At 41.4% G+C, this 19,934-nt stretch overlaps 1 protein-coding gene across 6 annotated transcripts in view; it reads right to left on the reverse strand.

Moving 5' to 3' along the window:
- The window catches only part of ZNF827 (zinc finger protein 827), a 165,566-nt gene that overhangs the window by 43,006 nt on the left and 102,626 nt on the right, over positions 1 to 19,934 (reverse strand). For all 6 annotated transcript variants that reach the window (XR_006887983.1, XM_046656881.1, XM_046656885.1 and 3 more), the window contains exon 8: positions 16,279 to 16,382. Coding sequence is in view for 5 of the 6 variants with exons in the window: in XM_046656881.1 (XP_046512837.1) it covers positions 16,279 to 16,382 (104 nt within the window). In the remaining variant the exon portion in view is untranslated. The remainder of the gene's footprint in view (positions 1 to 16,278; positions 16,383 to 19,934) is intronic.

The raw sequence follows: 19,934 nt of genomic DNA on the forward strand, positions 1-19,934 counted from the left end.
TCCTTAAATGCATTTCTCTTTGTTATAACTTGTTCTACTATATGGTGTGCTACCCTGAAGAGGGGCCACCATTGCTAGGGCACAATTAATTAGTCGACTAAGAATTTTATTTTTTTAACTATAAAATCTCTTAAGTGGAAATTTCTATTTAAAACAGCAAAGCCCTTTTAGAGATTCTGACCAGTTTGCTCTCACGTGCCAAAAGGAAATGAACACACACATACACACAGAGTAGCGAAAATGGATGTAAATGCACCACCTGTAGAGGCTTCTCTCTCCACCCCTCCCCCTTCCTTAGCCCAGTGAATTTTGAAGCTTGCATCATCCTGGAGGAAACTGTAATTCAGATTCACTCTCTAGCTCAATGTTAAGTAGCCAACCTCACAGCTTGCCAGCAAGGAGTGGACTGCTTATTTTATCACTGAAACATATTATCTCACTCCCTATCTCAGCAAACGGTCTCTGCACAGGTCTAGACTAGAGAATCATCTACTCTGGTGGCTACAAAACATTGAAAACAAAAATTGAGCCGAACAATGTCTTTATAGAATGCAACTCTTGAAAAGTCTACGATGAATCTACATTTCCTCACATATGACTGATAACAAACAAAATATTTTTTAAAAAGTGATTTCAAAATCTGAGGATTATTGGAGATGGGTGGGAAGTGGTGTTGTTTAGCCACAAGGTCGTCTTGAACCGGAGCCTTTCAGTGGCCGTGGTCATCCTACATAGCAAGCAGGTCTGTGATGCAGTTTAGTACGTGGTAGTGTTTCTAAGTAGGGGAGGTAACAAAATCCCTTATTAGGCAGTATTTCCATGAGAGGGGCAAAGGCAAATCCCCCCTCCAAAATATTCATATTATGAACATATTATGAGCTATTTTGATTGTCAGTAGTGCATGTATATAACAAATATTTAAGACTTCTGTCGTAAATAATGGATGTTATTGTCTTACACAATATAATTTGGTATAACATTTGTAAAATGCCATCATTAGTGGTTTTAGGATTGTAAATCACCTCTTCAATGGCAGAGCTGACAAAACACATACACAATAGCCTCTAGGCACGCTTTGTAAGCATCTGTTAGAGTAATTTGCAGTTTTATTGGTGAATTCATAGTTCCCTGACATAACTCTTTATAAATAATGCTGGAGCAATTCTTGTGTGAAGCAAAGTCGCCTTTCTTATCAGGGCATTCTCTTTTCGACAGTGAATTCCAAATAATGGATTTGTCTTATCTTTTTTTTAAAAATTATGATTTCAAGTTCTGTAACTTTCCGAGTCACTTTTGTTATCAGGGTGAGTTTTGTAGACTTTTTTCCATAAATATTCAGTTAAATATCTAGCTAGTCATTTTTAACTAAGAAAAAACCCAAAATTTCAAATAAACATAGTCAAATAAAAACACAATCCCTCTTTTATAAGTTAACAGTAAGAAAAATTAAATGAGATAAATATTGGGCAACACTCACCATCAATAATTAATTATTAAAGGGATAGGCACAGATTCCATCTGCTGTAAAAATAATACCCAGCAAATGAAATTAACTTTCTTTGTCTCTCTTATCTTTATGCAGGCTTCTCTGTTTCCATTAAGGCTTTCAGGGGACTTTATTAGGGCTTTAAAGATTAAACAAGAAAGAGTCAGATTAATTTTTTTAAACGGAAGTGAGATTATGTCACTTCTCTGCTCAAAACATTCCAATGGTTCCTGGCATACTTGCAATAAAAGTCCAGGTCCTCGCTATTCACTATAAGGCACTGTAAACTACTCTCCCTTTCTGCTGTCACTTCCCCAAGCCAGGCTCCTCCTCACCTCTGGGCCTTGTAGTTACTGCTCTCTTACCCAGAAGACTCAGCCCCACACATCACCACATGATTTGCTCCCCTACTTGTCCAGGTATCCGCTTGAATTGCACTTTCCTAGGCAGAACTTTCTTTGACCACCCTACCTTAGACAGCCTCTTCCCAACCCATCTCCTTATATAATTATATGTTACATATACATATATATTTTTTATGATGCTATAATATATATGCATATATATTATATATGCGCTGTATAATTATTTGTTTATTGTCTGCCTCTTTCCCTAGGGTGTAAATCCCATAAGGTCAGGGACTTTGTTTTGTTCACTGCTGTTCCCCAAGACCTAAAAAGTATCCGGCATATAATAGCTGCTCACTGAGTATTTGTTGAATGAATGAATAAGTGAACTTTCGTTTCACCTGAGTGGTACATACACCTCACAACAGCTTCTCATACTGCTCATCAAATACTTAATGATACTCAGATCCTTTTATATTTAATCCTTATGTCATAACATTCACTATCGTCTGACAATGATGGAGAAGAATGAAAATAATCGAAGGGGAAAGTCAAGGAACCTGTCTGTGGCCACTGAGATCATTTTTCTAACTGACCTCTGTTAGGAAACTAAATAGATACAACAGGAATGTGAATGCTCATTGTATTTTTTTTTTTTGAGGATGATTAGCCCTGAGCTAACTGCTGCCAATCCTCCTCTTTTTGCTGAGGAAGACTGGCCCTGAGCTAACATCCATGCCCATCTTCCTCTACATTATATATGGGACGCCTACTACAGCATGGCTTTTGCCAAGCAGTGCCATGTCTGCACCTGGGATCTGAACTGGCCAACCCTGGGCTGCCGAGAAGTGGAACATGTGAACTTAACCGCTGCGCCACCGGGCCAGCCCCTCATTGTACTTCTTGATATAACTACTGAAAACATCCTCTATCGGCACTATTATTTTATTGACTAGACCTAAGTGAGTGATATTTATGAGACATATAGTGCAATGCGACAGTACAAGGGAGTGTTCCATTAAACACCATTTTGAACAACCAAGTTAAATAAGATGGTGCGCAGTTCTTCTCTAACAGCTGGTGCCCTAAGATATATTAAATTCATTAATCTCCATTGTAAGGTTAAAAATAAGTAACCATCCTCAAACTTCAATCATTCCTCAAGTGAGCTTAGTAAGTACCCAAACTGAAATATGTATTTAAATGACTGTTGTCATATTTGTATTTCATATAAGATTTCACAGGTCTTTGTTAATAACTTACAGGATATGTAACTTAAAATTTTTTTTTTTAAAAAAGATTGGCCCTGAGCTAACATCTGTTGCCAATCTTCCTCTTCTGTTTTTTTTTTCTCCCCAAAGCCCCAGTACATAGTTGTCTATCCTATTAGCAGGTCATTGTAGTTTCTCTATGTGGGATGCCACCACAGCCTGGCTTGATGAGCTGTGTGTAGCTCCACGCCCAGGAGCTGAACCAGGGAACCTCAGGCCACCGAAGCGGAGCGTGCGAACTTAACCACTTGGCCACGGGGCCGGCCTCCAGTAACTTAAAATTTTTGAAAGGACTCTGCTAATATTCGTTCATTGTAACACAAGATGTTTAGAGGCCTTGGACAAAAGCCTAGCTTGTATGTGACCACAGTAATTATTACAGTATAACTCAAAGCATTGTGAATCTCATCTTTGTTCCTTAACACCTTACTCCCTCTAATAAAATGGATTCTTTTGATAAAAGTATTCCATGCTCATTATAGAAAACTAGAAGAACATAGACATGTGGGGAAAAAACCCTCACAACCACAGTTCCCATCATTACCCAAAGACAACTGCTATGAACATTTTGGTGAACTTTCATTTTATTCCTTTTTCATGTCCAAACGCTTTTAAAAAAAAAATTAATTACTATGAAAGGCATGTAATCCAAGGCAAGTCTTAGTATGACACCAGTGATGATATTTTTAAAATATCACATTTTCGAGTGATAAAAGTAACAGTTGGGAGATAGACCAGAGTGCTTTAAAAATTAACATTTTTCATAAAAATGAAAAACAATTTAGCCAAAAATAGTGTCAAAAATAACTTTCACATACTGAATGCATGCCTACATGTTAAAAGCATTTGCAAGAGTACGCATTTTTCTTTTCTAAGTAAAATTTTCCCCTGCTTTTCTTTTGGCAAGTACCTACACAGTACATACAAAATTAGTGAGCAAAAAAATAATTGGTATGAGTCATCTTGCCTTTAAGAGAAAATAGTTACCTAAAATCCACATAACCAATTAATTCCCGCCTCCATACTCTAGCAAAGACTGACAGAGTTTGGGCCCAATCTTTTTTTGTAAATCATTCTGTCTCTGGGCTCTCTGACTCCCCAGTTATTCTGTTTCCCAGGCCTCTTTGCCATTCCTATAATACAGCTGCCTTCCCTGATAGCCTCACCACAGCCTTTCCCGGGACCCACCCATTCATGAATCTTTCAACTGAATGTCCCTGAGCCTAATTCCATTCAAGTTAAAAGAGAAGCAACTGATCTGAGTGACTCATTCCTGGATACTTAAGGCGGGAAACTAGACTCTGCAGATGGATGAGTCATTTTGACTGGAAAGCGCTGGATGGGAAAAAGGTACCCAAGGGTGCATGTAACAGAGGATGGGGAAATTGTGAAGGCAGCAGGTGCCAACAAACACAAGACATTAAAGCAGGATTCCTAAGTCTGAAGTACTCTGATATCTTAAGATGGGTTCTACTTTCCAAATATCCCTTACAAGTTTTTTTCCCAACATTTTCATCTCTTTCAGCTGAAAATATCTCCATTCACTTTTTTTTTTTATTAATGTTATGATAGATTACAACCTTGTGAGATTTCAGTTGTACATTTTTGTTAGTCATGTTGTGGGTACACCAGTTCCCCCTTTGTGCCCTCCCCCCACCCCCCCTTTTCCCTGGTAACCACCGACCAGATCTCCTTGTCAATATGTTAACTTCCACCTATGAGTGGAGTCATATAGAGTTCGTCTTTCTCTGACTGGCTTATTTCGCTTAACATAATACCCTCGATCTCCATTCACTTTTGTCGCTTTTAGGACTACCATTCTTTCTGAGGTCACATTTACATGTGGTTCTGCTGAAGCTGATCTCCTTGTCCAAAGCTCCAGGCATATGCTCATGATAGAAACTTCCAGAGGGATCTGGTGTCAAGCATTCAGTACCAGAATATCTAAGACAGTTTCTTCTTTGTTCAAAATGAAAGGAGCTCATTGATGTTTCCTGATTATAAAAATAATATATGCTTATTGTAGAAATGGAAATCCATAAAATATAAGTAAAAATCACTTGAAATCCTAACTAAACTGAGATAACAGTTAACCTTTCTACATCTATCCTTCTTGATTTTTTTCTTGTATGCATCCTTTTTTCACAAACCATGGGGTTATACTATTCATGCGGATTTGTAACCCGCTTTATATTCTCATGAACTATATGAAAAACTCATATAACTCTGGCTTCTAGCTGGGGGAGCTCATTGAAGGACTACGGCTTAGAATCATTGCCTCATCTATATTTTTAGTAGGTCACTTAATTTACAGATGATTCATTAAAGCTCCAGGTCATCATATGTGTAAACGACAGATTCAGAAAAACAAAAAAAAGTGATTTGGACACATAGGTCCCCCACTTTACTTTTTTAACTTTGAAAATTTATAAAAGTGTTAATGCAAATTAATGATAAAAAATAGAACAAAGCATATAAACTGAAAAATAAAAGAACACCTCTCACTTTCTCTCTTCTCTCAATCCCAATCCTTTACACTCAGTGGTAGTCACTGTAAACCTTTTATCTGCTGAGAAATCATCCATGTATATATAAGCATATTATGTGCACATAAAATGTATCACCTCTTTTTTTTTAACATAAATAGAATCATGTCACACATGTTGTCTGCAGCCAGTTTTTTGTTTTTGTTTTTGAAATCTGACATATCTTGGACATCTTTTCAAATAATTCCTACAGATCTCCTTCACTCTTTTTTAATGGCTGTGGAGTTTTCCATCGAATGCCCCATGGTTCATTTCACCAGCTCCCTGTCCACAGACATTTTGTTGGTTTTTAGATCTTTATGCTGCAAAGCTCATCTTTATCCAGATACCTTAGTGTTACTTGCTCAAGTCTATTTGTAGATTAAATTCTAGAATGAGACATCAGGTTCTAAACTCACAAAATAACATGGAGCATTGTATTTCTCTTTAACTTAGAGAACTTGTTTCTTATTTATGTGTTTAATAGAGTATTTAAGTGTTGCCTCATGCAAGCCCCATAATGGCTCAGCATAGAAAAAGGAAAGGAAGAGACTGGAATGAGATAGAACGCAAAAGCATTTCAGAGCATAGGTGGCTGAGGGCAGAAATGGCTGTGTATGTGTGGTAATCTCCAACTCCAATAGGGCCATCTCTGTTGTTTCTTGTAGAGGTGAGGAGAAAGATGTAAGACTAGGGGAGAGTGTAGTCTGACAGCTGTAGAAAATTCTCTCTCTCTTCATGTGTAAGAAACAAGAGAGGAAGTGTCAGAAGATTTGTGGGACATGTTTCCCAAGCAAGAAGAAGAAGCCTTGTACAATTTTTTAATGATCTGAAAGAAAAAATGATATTTCCAGTTCATGGGCTGCCCAAATTCCAGAGATTCAGGCCTGAATTCAAATCTATCTCACACAAAGTTTCCAAATAGTATTTATGTGAACTCTTGCCCCATTTGGATCAAAATATAACACTGTCCCTCAATAAAATAATTTACATTAAAGGAGAAGCTCATTTGATAAAGCAGTTGGCTCACAGATGGGAAAAAAATTCTGTTTGAAATAATTCCAAGATTTTTAACATAAGACTAATGACATAGGGAATTTTATGCCTGGGAAGTTTATTATTACATGTGAAAGTCAGTATTGGGTTTTCACATTAATTCAAATACTGGACTTTTACATCAAACTATCAAACCTTGTACTTCCACCTTCCACCCTCTGCACTCAGAAATGCTGCCCTAGAGTTTCTTTGGTGGTTGGCTGTTAGATTCTATATCTAAGGTGAAAAAAATGAACACAACAGCCCCGAAATCTTTCTCCTGTCAAGCTAAACTATTTAATTCTAAAAAGGAAGTTATGTCATGGTACTGTGCCACTCACATTAGATAGAAAGGGAAACTCTATTTGGAGAGGGCTTTATTGCCAACTTTATATTTATAAAGGGATCCATTTTAACCTGCAGTCAAAACCAGGTCTGTGTTACAATCAAAGTGTTATCAGATCTCTCTTTAGAACATTTAACACTGGTTCTACAAACAACCTAGCTTTTCAACAATATACTTTCATCCAAGATTTGTTGAGCGGCTACATTAGGTGCTAGTTTCTGGATGGAGGAATGATCAACAAGGCAGTTTATGCCCACCGAGGAGCTTACAGCTAAAGGAGAAGGCTGATGAGTAAACAGGCAATTCTAACTATCCAAGGACATCGAAGAAAGCAGCACCTAATCCAGTTTTGGAGGGGCAGGGAATGGTTTCCAGAGAAAGCAGAAACTACGTACAAAAAAAAAAGGTAGCTTATTGGGAGAGAGTACATGTGCAAGCAGTCCAAGTTAAGAGTTTATCCTGAGGGCCATGGGAAGCCACTGGGGAGAGAGTGACATGATGAGATCTGCCTTCTAGAAAGATTAGTCTGGCTGCAGGATGGAGAGAAGGGATGGGAGAGGGTGACACTGGAGACAGCGAGACCAGCCAGAAGCCACTGTTGTAATCCAGAGGACTAATGATGGAGACCTGAATAAAGTTATTGGCAGTTGGTACTGAAGGAAAAGAATGCATTTAGGAGAGAACTAGAGAAAGAATCAATGTAGGAGAGGACATGGTAACAGAAGGGAGGTGGAGGTAACAATGAAAGACAATGGAGCGATTACTGTCGTTCCCGCCCCTGGCTCCCCAATCGTCACCTTGCCTTTACTTTTTCGATGCCTTCCTTCCCACTGGGACCCTTGTGTATTATTTGCCAAGGGCCTCCTCTAGTCGCTGAAGCCTGCTTTGCCCACCTGTGCGGTCCACCAAAGTGTTGGGGAATTGACTCTCCTGGGAGCAGCTTTAACGGATGACTGACTGCACAAATATCCCAGCTCTCTCACCCCTTGGGTAGGAAACTGAGATGTGTGTCCTCCGTTGCTTCCCAGAGTTCCCCAGTGAAATGAATCTCTGGTTGCCCGCAATAGATAAGCTGTCTGATAACGTACCCGTTATTGGCTGCCTTCCTCTCCCTGGCTCGCTTCCCCATTCCTCCACAAGTGTTTCCAGGTCTCATTTCCTAAAAAACTACTTGCACTCAAATCTTTGTCTCAGGATGTGCTTCATGAGGGAACCCAAACAAATGGTGTCCAGCCTTATGGTTTGTGACATGGTGGCTGATGATGATCATGCTATCCACAAAGATAGAAAAAACAGGATAGAGTGGAGAGTTTTAATCAATCAATCAACCAATTAATCTTGCAGGGGAGGTATAGGGACAGTGGGAGGCAGGGGAAATAATACGTTTACTTTGGGACCTGTTGAATTTGAAAAAGCTTGAGGGGCCTCTCTGTGGGGTGCCTCAACAGAACTCCAGGGATGGTGCGGTAAACCTAACAGCATTAAGCAAATGCAGACTGCCCATATTTTTGTGCGTCTAGTTAATGTCTTTTTTTTCTGGATGGTAAATTGAGAACCAAAATGCTAACCACCTTGCTTGAGGAAACACACTGCATAAGGGAGAACAGCAAAAAAAAAAAAAAAAAAAAATGAAGCCCCTGACTATTATTCCAATAACTACATCAAGAAAGGGCTCTGGTGTGAGGTGGGGGTCTCTTTCTTACCATGGAGAGGCACCTGTTTGGCCTACATATGGGAATACAGAATGGGTTTGTTTGAATGAAAATAGATGGTCTAGTCTGCGAGTGGAATGACTTTTCTTTTTTTTTTTCTACCCTGGTTACCGGAGGGCAGTTGCTGCCCTGAAAAGGCATCAACACAAAGAAGAAATTGCATGAAATGAGAATATGTATTTTTGATAGCAAAGGAATGGAAGAACATATTGTATATACAGAAAAGGCCTGGTAGATTGAATTAGCTAGTCCCAAACTGAAGCCAGGGTCACTACATTGCAATTTTCAAACAAATACTCTCCATCATCCATTACACATACTCAAGAATCTGGCCTTTTACAGCACTATTCATTCTCCAGGCACCTCAACAGTCTTTGCAAAAGTAAAAACCCCACCACAGGCACTGCGGAGGCCTTATAAACGGCGTGTGGAAAATTTTATGTGAGCACAAACACATCTACTCGGCCCACAGAAAGACACCAGGCCAGGGCCGAGGTGGCCACAGCCCCAGAGGGTGACCTGCACCTGAGAACCAAAGTCCTTGAACTGGGTTTTTAAAAGGGCTTTTGGATGCTACCATTTCCCACACAACACAGACGTGAAAGTGTTGAAGGTTATCTTCACCATCAAGTGACTCAACCCCTGTGCCATCTGGGTGGAGATAACGGTATTTGGCCAAACAATGACAGGTTTTTTTCTCTATTTTTCTGGGTTTCCATAGATAGCCCAGGTGAGGCCTCTAAAGTGGATATAAATTTCCCCCTTTTGTATAAAAAAAAAGTGTGCCTGTGCCTCACGGTGCGCACCCCACACTGTTGGTCTGCAGAGACCTGGTTAGTTACATTTTTGACGAGGGCTAACTTGCACACAGAGCTGACAGGGCTTCATGCAAGCCCTTTCTCTTTACCGAAGTTTTTAGTGGAATTCACCTACCTCTGACTAAAACCAAACGAGGCTGACGAGGGACAGGTGGGAAGAGTTGTGAGCACATCATTTTTAGCCTCAAATAACATTATCTGGACCAGGAAAATCTGTAACAATGAAAAGTTCTCCCTCTAGTAAATGGCCCCAATGGCTAGAGCTCATCTATTGCATGTACATCAAAAAAAGACTAGAAGCAGTGCAGTATAGTTTCCCAATACGAAACACAAGAGGAATCAGATATATCAACCTACGTGCCATACAGTTCAGAGAAATAAGTTTGTGCTACAAATGGAAATGTTGCTGCAAACTACAAGTTGTGTAACTGAAAGACTGCTGTCATCATCATCACTGTCAGAGTCTCTGGAATCCACGTGCACTTGTATAGATGGCCTGGAGGTGACCACTTGGCATCTAACCCACTTATTTGTGAATAAGCCAATTAGCCCTAACAAAAGCAGAAATACTGTCTTAAGTACACAGCTTGGTGGATTTTCACAAGATTATATTTGTATGTAATCAGCAGCCAGTTAAAGAAATGGAACATTCCAGCTTCCCAGAAGCCTTTCCGGTGCCTCCTTCCCAGTCAATACGGAACTCAATACTGTGTCTTTCAAGAATTACATATGGTGACTTGTCCCTTCCCCAACTCTTAGTGGAGATGGTAGAATTTCAGCTCCTAGACCAGACTCTGATTTTCCCCTGCACCAGTATACAGTTTTGGCCCTCAAAAAATAAAGGAACCTTGGCTGGAGTTACAGTACTGTTATAGACGGTAGTTTTTGAAAAAGAGGGGATGTGGAAGAAGCTTAGAGATCTTCTATTCTCTCTTCTGGAAACATGGCTAGGACTAAACCTGGATTCTCCTGATTCCCGGTCTAGAGCGTTTTCTTCTGCACTGCTAACTGCAGCGTGACACGTTTTATTTAACCAGGAGGTTTTTACACAGGTTCAAGAAACGATTTCTATGGCCCAGATGATCCATGAAAGATTAGTGGAAAGAAACACAACTGCTTCTATAACTCTCTTAACTGAGAGAGAGGTTCTGAATGAGCATGATTCCCAGATATCAAGTATTAAAGGAAGAAAGAAAAGACGGAAATGGAAGAGGAGAAGAAAAATCAGAATTATATTAATAAACACTACATTCTTAGCTCATAAATTCTGTGAAATATCTTACTTAAAGGACGACTTTTTATTCCTAACTAAAAGGCGGCAATCCATCAGTGGATACCTCAAATGCCTGCTGTGGGGGCGTGTGGGCAAGCACTGGGGATGTGCTCCTTTTGCTCACTGCCAGTGACGCGCCATCTGACTTAGTTGGCAGCAGGACAGGGTAGAACGAGAGAAAAGGTACTATGCAGTTCTGGAATTCCTATGCTGTCACTTGCCAACCGTATGACTCCGAACAAGTTATTAAATCTCTCTACAAAAGGTATAAACTTCCCGTTACAAGATAAGTAAGCTCTGGGGATGTCAGGGACAGCACGGTGAGTACAGTTAACAATACTGTATTGTATATTTGAAAGTTGCTAAGACAGCACATCTTAAAAGTTCTCAACATAAGAAAAAAAATTGGTAATATGTGAGGCGATGGATGTTAACTAAACTTATGTGGAAATCATTTCCCAATATATACATATATCAAACCATTATGTTGTATACCTAAAACTAATACAGTGTTATATGTCAATTACATCTCAATAAAACTCAAAAAAAGTTATTAAATCTCTCTGAACTTCCATTTAGTCACCTGTAAGTTCAGCATAACTCTTATGGCTCAATGAGTTGTTTTCAGAATTCAGTGAGATGACATAGATCTTGTGCCTGACAATTTAGTAGGTCCTTGATAACTGTTAGCTTCCTTCTCTGTACAGAACAAATTCGTTTAATCAAAAAGGGGCTTAAGCTACAAAATGATACACACCAACACCACCTAATGTTCTAATGTTTGTCTGTGACTCAGTCTGAATTGAAAAAGAATCTGCTGTGTTTGAAAAAGGACTGAAGAAAACACTTTGCTGTAATCCAGGACAGCTTTGCATGTCTTTCTCTCTCGAGGTATGAGTTGGGAAGTCCTCACATAAAAGAAGGTGACATGCACATCTTTTATGCCAACCGTCTGGAAAGAGGTCATTCATATCTGGCTAGGAGCGTGGCAGGCTGAGAGTTAGTTGTGGGTGGCACTCTAATGCAAGGCAACATTTATTTAGATTTCAGAAAAGTATATGACATGGCACCACTTGTATTAGATTGATGAGCAGAACAGAGAGAGGAAAATGGATCAAGAATTGGCCCGGGGACAAGAGAGACCCTTCCAAACCATCCTTTTTATTCAATGTCAGATCCTGATTGGGATATCAAATCCTGAACTAAATTTTCCCCAGGTTATTTGCTTCTCGTTTGTATGTTATAAGCAACAACAATAACAAGAGCAGTTTTTTTTTAAGGGAAGTTAGCAAATAATGAGGGTAAAGATTTACAAATTAATTGCTGATATGTTTTACACTGTCTAACCCTAAGATCCATGTGAAATAACAAACAGAAGCATCGGCGACTCCACACTGTGAAAGAATTTCATGGAGACTCATATTTTCCTTCACACCTATTCTGGTTGTGTTTTCATTTTTTGGCTTAATACAGAGCAAACACACTGTGAACTTCGAAATCATAATAAAACAGAATTGAAACGCCACATTGTTTAAAAGCAGTGCTGAGATATAAATTCTTCTCTTAACAGCCTTTGCTTGTGGAAAGATGATGGAAACACACAAACAGCTGCAGGTACAACAGTAATGGGTCCACTCTTCACACAGAACCGCCCTTCAAGCCCTGACTCCAGAATCTTTCTACTATTAACGTAAATCTTTTACAAAGGGAGACAAGTATAAATTAGACACAGTACATTAAATTATACGCAGTCTGTAATTTCTATCTCCCTCATAATAGGAAAGCTCTTTTATTTCTTTCGTAAAATCCCCACCAGCAACATCACCACCCAGGGTGCCCTCAGTAATCAATTCACGACTTTAAGGATATTCTGTCCTCGCACCCCTCCAGCAGAAGGTGACAGCAGCTTTTAACTCATCATTTTATTAAGGATTCCTGGTGTTACCTCTGTCTAAGACATTCACAGCAAGTAAAAATGTTAGGTCTTGGCTCATGAGCATTCTCTGGTTCTCAGGAAAGTCAGTCTAGAAATAGTGGCAACACCCGAGGCCAGGACACTGCGAAGCTCTGTGTTTATTCTGTTTCTCTGGGACGGTGGCAGCTGTGTGTCTCAGAAACCATCTGCCGAAGGCAAATGCCTAGTTAACTGTGCTATTCTCGATTTCTTCACAGTCCACAGTCCTGCCCACCTCTCCTCACTCTGCTATCCCCCACACGGCTTGCTTCGTTTTCCACAAGCCTGAAACACAATCGTGGCACACTGGATGGATCCCTTTGGCCTGGGGCTCTCAGGCCTTTAACGATGTTCTCATACCCCGCACCTGCCCTGTCTCCTGGTCCTTCTCTACATGAGTTTGGAAAAGAATTTCACTCCACCGACAGAAGGATATAAATATATAACCAACATACAGTGTTGAATTAATGCAATGGGTTTCAGCATTTGCAAGGGATTTCTTAGACTGGAACTAGGCACATTAGACCTCATTGATTATGGTCTCTACTAACTGGGAATCTGAGATAATTCTCCGGGCTGACATTTATCTTTGCATTATCTATGGAAGGAAGAAGTTTGCTAAGTGCACAAAGAATAGAAATAATATTTTAATGGTACCGTTTAAACTACCCAAGAGAAGATTTCTAAGGACTCTGAAGCTTTTATTTATATACTAACAACAAATTATTTTTCTGCCTAGTCACTAAAGCCAGCTGTCTCCTTCCTGGCTTCCTCATTCCTGCACAGCCACTATCATTCCCTAATTCAATCTGCTTAGAGCAAAGCTAACCAGTCTCCCAAACCAGTCAAACAGCCCTTTGTCTGCCTCTTCTATCCTCCTCCTCCTCTTCTCTCTAAGCCGGGCCCTCATTAATAACGCTGTCCCAGTGCTAGAGCATCCCCTTTGGGCTCCTCCTCCTTGCCACATGTTCTCCAAGGATTCAGCAATCTGCTGCTCACTGGGGTCTTCTGGAATTTTTCGTAAGAATCCATGACTCTTTCACCTCAGAACCTTAAGATCCTCAACTGTAGCTTCAATTTCTTTGTACCCAGCACTGCATTTAGCAGAGTACTGGAACACATGTAGGTCCACAATATCTACTGGAGACCCCTGGGCCCTGAGGCATTTTAGGATTCATACTTTTTCTCCTTTCAGTATAAGACAGTGCATAAGACATATTTTATGTAACACTCCAATGGGCCTTCATAATTAAGTACACTGATATTTCTGCAACTTAAAAATGTATGAATTTCACCCTTGGTGTGATACATAAAGACTATAAATAGCCTCCCATTAGGTTTTGCCACTAAGTAACTTATTCAAAAAATTGTGGTTGGTCAAAGCTTTTCAGATTTCGGAATTGTGGGTGAGGGACTGGGGCACTCCAGTAGGTATATGATGGCCAGGCACCACTGTCTAGAATCGAAAGAAATGTTTTCTTAAAAAGTCTCCATACTGCAATCTTCCGTTAATTCAGATGGCTCTTCTCCACAAGTACTCCAAATTATTGAGGTTTTCTTTACAAATCATGTCTTCAGGTTATGAGAACTTTGTGATCACAGGTGGTCCTTATCATTTTTAATTTTTCTAATTTTAACTTCATTTCTAAAGCATTCTCACCGTGCTTATTTTTTAAAAAGTCCCTTTTTAGTTGTCTATTTTAGCAAACTGTAAATATAGCCATTTTGCTTATCCTCTGCCTAAAGAGAGGCTTTTTGAAGCACGGAGTTTGATTCTCCCTCGGAATGCTGGATTGACATTTTAAAAATCCCAGTTATGCTGACTTCTCCTGAAACAAGAGTTAACTTTTTACGTGTGATTTTATCTAATTTGTAATATAAGCCTATCAAGCAAAACACAGAAACTCCCCTACACAGTTAAACATCTACTGATATCACTCTTTGCGGTCGAGTTGTAACTCGACCAATAAACCCTTCCTAAAATATAGCCAAGCCAAACATTAAGCCAGCAAAGCAGGGTTTGTATATACATCACGGGATGCTGGCTGGCTGGGTCACAGCACCCAGACAGGCAATTCCTAGGCAGTTATTTTGACATTAGAAAGTCACAATCCATCAACTTAACAGCAGGGCGATAATTTGGGGACTAGGGAGATGGCTATTCAAAATGACACCGTGGGAAGTACACGGTAGTTCAAATAGCCCCTGTTTGAGAATGAAGACATCAACGAAGCAGATTTTCTTTCTACCTCTAGAACCAAGTATTATGGAACGTGTTTTTGTGTAAGCACATTCTTTGTGGTGTTTGAATAGGAAAGCCCTGCAAAGCTAAAAAGCAGGCAGGTGCCCAGACGATTTGGAGATGAGAAGAAATGGATCTGCCATCACAAGACTAAAGAATGACAGAGTTGCCTTTTCTCCACTGTTTCCCAAACCACTTCCAATGCCCTGTGATACCTCAAGCCAGTATTTCCCAAGATGCCACTTGGCTCTTCCTGCATTGCAAAACACTCAGAACTCCAGCCATCTGGGAAACCAGCCTCCTCAGGTGTGGGGTGGACACTTGGACTTCATTCTTGCAGGGGTTCCCGGCCAACAACCTTGTTGTGAGTCCTTCCCGCACACGCAAAGCCTTGGTGTCCCACCGCTCCCCTGGACAAATAAATGGGTGTGGATGCCACCAAGAGCTTCTGAAATTCTTTCAATGGCTGGGAACAAAGGTAACAACAGCAGGAAGTTTCCCAGCTGCTGGATCACTGTCGGGGGTGGCGTTGGGGGCAGGTAGGAATTATGGGCTACTGTGCAGTGGTTCTCAAATGTTCTCCTTTCATAGTAACTCTGAAAACACACACACAAGCCCTGAAGGATGGCCATGTTGCCGATAAGAGGACAACAAGCACATCTTTCCTTTTACTCCGGAAAGGAGAAAAGAAAAAGGAAGAATGGAGAAGAAATTATGTTTTGATGTTGAGATGGCAAAAAGGAGCCTTAGATGGATATATGCAGGTACCGTGACTAAGAAGAGAGGCGAAATCTGAGTGGCAAGATTGTCTTAACGACCTGTGTTGCTTCCATGGAAACCAAAGTGGTCTCTGCGGGGGCCCACACCCCACTGGGGTCACGGCCTTCCCTGTTGGAGATCAGTGTCCCTGCCAGTGCCCTCCTATGTCTTCTTGGCTGCCTGCCTGAAATACTGACAATGTGTAAAGCAAATCATTTTCAGGTCATACTTCACTATTTTGAAGAAAAAGAAATTCACTCCACGAACGAAACATCAGCGGGGAAAGAACAATAAGGTCCAAAAGCAAAGAGGAAGAGTTTTATTAACTGTTGCATTTTATTTTAATATACTTTGTGGCTGTTTAAATTGAGTTTCTCCCTCTTTTTAAAAATCCAGCTTCATATGAATAACTTCAACATACAAGCTGAAAGAATCTGAAAATTCACACATTTCAGAAAAGTAATTTGTAAGCAATCAATAGCAGCAGCAAAGTCAACACCATTTCCATACCTGGTGCTGATATTCTTCCGTGAAGCACAGATTCACCAGGCAGCACATCTTTTGAATTGGAGGTGAATGGTGATTGTCTAAATGTATCTTCTGAAAAGAAAGGGCTGGGGGTGGGAGAGGAGGAGTGAAGTTTAGTAAATTAAAGTTATTTGAGATACCCAGAGCATCTGGCCCCAAATATATATATACACACACACACACAAGTGCTGGATAAGGATTTTTTTTTTTAAATAGTGTTTAGAGAATATAAGAAGATTATGCTTAAAATGGAGAGAGAGAAAATATATTACATCAGACAAGTGCCATCTGTACATTCTGCCTATTGGTTTTATATTTAAGGTGAATATACGAAACTTCATCTCTGAAATATTGTTAAACCACAGTCGGGACAGCTGAACAGTACATTTTACTCTTGCACTGTATGTTCTGCGAGGGAGTTGTGCCCAAATGAAGATCAACCGCCTGGGTCAGAACCAGAAAGGCCTGATTGAGATTCTTCCCAGGGGGGTGATAGGTCTGCCCTGGCTCACCCACGTGCTGTCACCTGACCCCTCAGGGACCAACACACCTCAGAAGGGTGGCCAGCTGGAGTCAGGGGCCATTGTGCTGAAGGAGATAAGTCACTGGTCCCCACAGAAACCGAGACTGCATCCTAGAATTGTCTTGGTTCGGAAGGAGTTAAAGTCAGCTAATGGGGCAGCCAGAAAGGACCCCGGAGTGGGGCACCTTCACTCTCCAGGAAACGCAAGCGATTCTAAGCTCCCCTTAGTGACTCAGCTAGAACTAGAACCAGACACCAGACACCCAGCCAGGGTTTTCCCCTAATACCACAGCCACAGTGAACACCAAGGCTGTGGATGCTTTGAATCAGAGGATTTTAAACCAATCACAGCATCCATCTTGCATGCCGCCAAATTGCAAATCAGAATTGCAATCACAAGTGCAAATCCTGGAGGGTACACCAGAATCCATCTGGGAGAACAGAAAGCCCTATTTATCTACAACACAGAAGATTTAACGGAGGGAATTGGGCACATAGGTGGTGGAAGGTTCATGGGGGCAGTAATGCAGCCCAGAGACAGGAAGAGCAGGAGGCCACCTGCACCATGATGCTGGATGGACAAAAGGCGGAGGTAAATGGAGCCCAGGGGCTGGGGCCACCTGGTGGGAGATGGAGCCATGGAGGAGATGCAACTGCTGCAGGAGACAGAGAGAGAGGGGGACAAATACCTCAGCTCATCCTTAAGCCCCACCCTCATCTCCCACCAGGGCCTCTGATTGGCCAAACCCTCCCAGAAGCCAGAGAAACACAGCCTGTAGGGGTCAGGGCTGCTGCTGCACCACCACTCCTCACCCAAAACCACAAATCAGGAGAAGGAATAGATCTGAGGGCACACAAGGCTAGGACTGCATGACGGGTGTTGCTTTTCTAAACATGCCACATGGCCATGGTGACTATTATTAAATACTATATTTCCTTTTTAACGTTTAATAATAGTAACCATAAAATGGTTAAATGATAAATATGGAACACATATTTTTAAAAAGTAAACCATACATTAATAAACAATATAGTTTTACATGACTGTTAGGCTAGATTTAATGGAATTTTGTATGGCATGCTTTTTAGTTATATCTTAAACAGAAAACTATTTGAATAGGCTTAAAAAGTAAACCAGCTATAGGCTAGTAGGTGATGGGGAGTGCGGAGACATGGTTTTATGCCAAACACCTCATAACCTGCAACTGATACAGAATATTTGAAAGGATAGGCAACACAGCACGGTGGCTAAGAGCATGTGCTTGAGGGCAGGCAGTTCTGGGTTCAAATTCCAGCTCCACCACTTACGGCTGTGTGGTCTTGCACATATTATTTAACTTCTCTGAGTTAAATAATTTAAATAATTTAAATAAATTTAAATAATTTAAATTCTTCTAATTTCTTGTCTATAAAATGGGATGCTACCAGCATTCACACCTCAGAGAGGAGCTGTGAGAACTGAATAAGAGAGCCCACGGAATATGCTTTTCATAGGGCCTGGTAAACAGTAAGTGCTCCATAAATGTGAACTATTTTTTATTTGTCTCTCTGTCTAGCCCAAAGGGAAGCATAAATTAATCAACTTTTCCTCACAAGTTGACAGAAAGTATACTAGTTCCTTGTATAAAATGAATTTGAAAAAAAGGGTGCTCTGATTTTGAAGGGTTGGCTGACAGGTGGGGTGATCAGGTGAACTTCCGGCTCTTCCATAAAGAAAACTGTCTAGAATCAAAAAACTCTGAGGGGGGTAGAGACCCTGAAGGGCTGTTGGTCAAACCCAGAGTGTCAGATTTCTGTTCCCATCTCATTAACTCTGAAACTTCTATACGAGGTGACATTGACATCCGCGTGCATGAGTGGACAGTTCACATGGGAAACACCATGGGGTGGCCCTTGGGCACAGGGTAAAGGTCAGGCAATGGGCCTGCGTGTTACTTGACTCTATAGAAATTCCCTTGAAATCCGAGAGCTTGGGGGAACCCATGGAACTGTTCGGTGTGAAATGTGGAGACTCCCCTTTGAGGACACTGAGAGTCCCAAGAGGGCCCCCTGAAAAGGTTTCTAGAAATATCACCCTTCTTGCCACAGAGAAACATGTGCAGTTTCCCTCAGTTTTACAGTAACCGTTTAGTGAGTCCCCATGTGCCAGGCACTGGGAACACAACGGTCAGCAGCACTGGCTACGGCTGCCAATCTCAGGGAGCGCAAAGACCTGTGAGGGTACATGAACGGGACTAATGCTGTGGAAGAGAGGGCATGCAGCGGTGTCAACAGTGGGGTCTGACCTAGTCAGGTAGGGCTTTTCTGCAGAAGCCACAACTGAGCTAAGACCTGAATGGAGAGTAGGGTGGTTAGGGTTCCAAGGGGCTGGGGAAAGTGTCCACCCGACACAGAGAGAACATAACCAATCTGCGGAGCTGGCAGGGGCCCATTGTAGCGGGAGAGCAGGCTGGAGCAGTGGGTGGGCACACCGCTTGCAGGGATCATGGTTTTACTTTTTTTAAAGATTGGCACATGAGCTAACATCTGTTGCCAATCTTTTTTTCCCCTTCCTTCTTCTCCCCAAAGCCCCCCAGTACATAGTTGTACATTCTAGTTGTAGGTCCTTCTGGCTGTGCTATGTGGGATGCCGCCTCAGCATGGCCTGATCAGCGGTGCCATGTCCGTGCCCAGGAACTCAGCGGGCAAAACCCCGGGCCGCGGAAGCGGAGCATGTGAACTTGACCACTGGGCCACGGGGAGTGTGGTTTTGTCCTAACAGTAGTGGGAAGCCCTGCATTGTTTTAAGTAAGAGGGGGGACAGAATAGGATTTCCCTTTCGGGAACCTCGGCCTCAGGGGCTTGCAGAAGACAAGGCAGGTGGTCAGAGCAGCAGTCCATATGGGACATGGTGAGGCTGGTGGCCAATGTTTCAAACCAGCAGTGACACATGCAGATTGAAAAATAGCTTAAAAACAGGGCAGGTAAAGATCACAGGTACATTTAAAACTAACCCTAAGGTTTCCAGGCGAACCAGGCAGAGGCTGCCATGTTCCATGCTGGAAATAGCCTTCTCGGTTTGCTAAGTGGAAACGGGCTAGCTCTGCATTGTCACATGCTCTCTTCAGCAGCAGAG

This window comes from Equus quagga, chromosome 3, assembly GCF_021613505.1.
Source record: "Equus quagga isolate Etosha38 chromosome 3, UCLA_HA_Equagga_1.0, whole genome shotgun sequence".
Classification (NCBI taxonomy): Eukaryota; Metazoa; Chordata; class Mammalia; order Perissodactyla; family Equidae; genus Equus; species Equus quagga.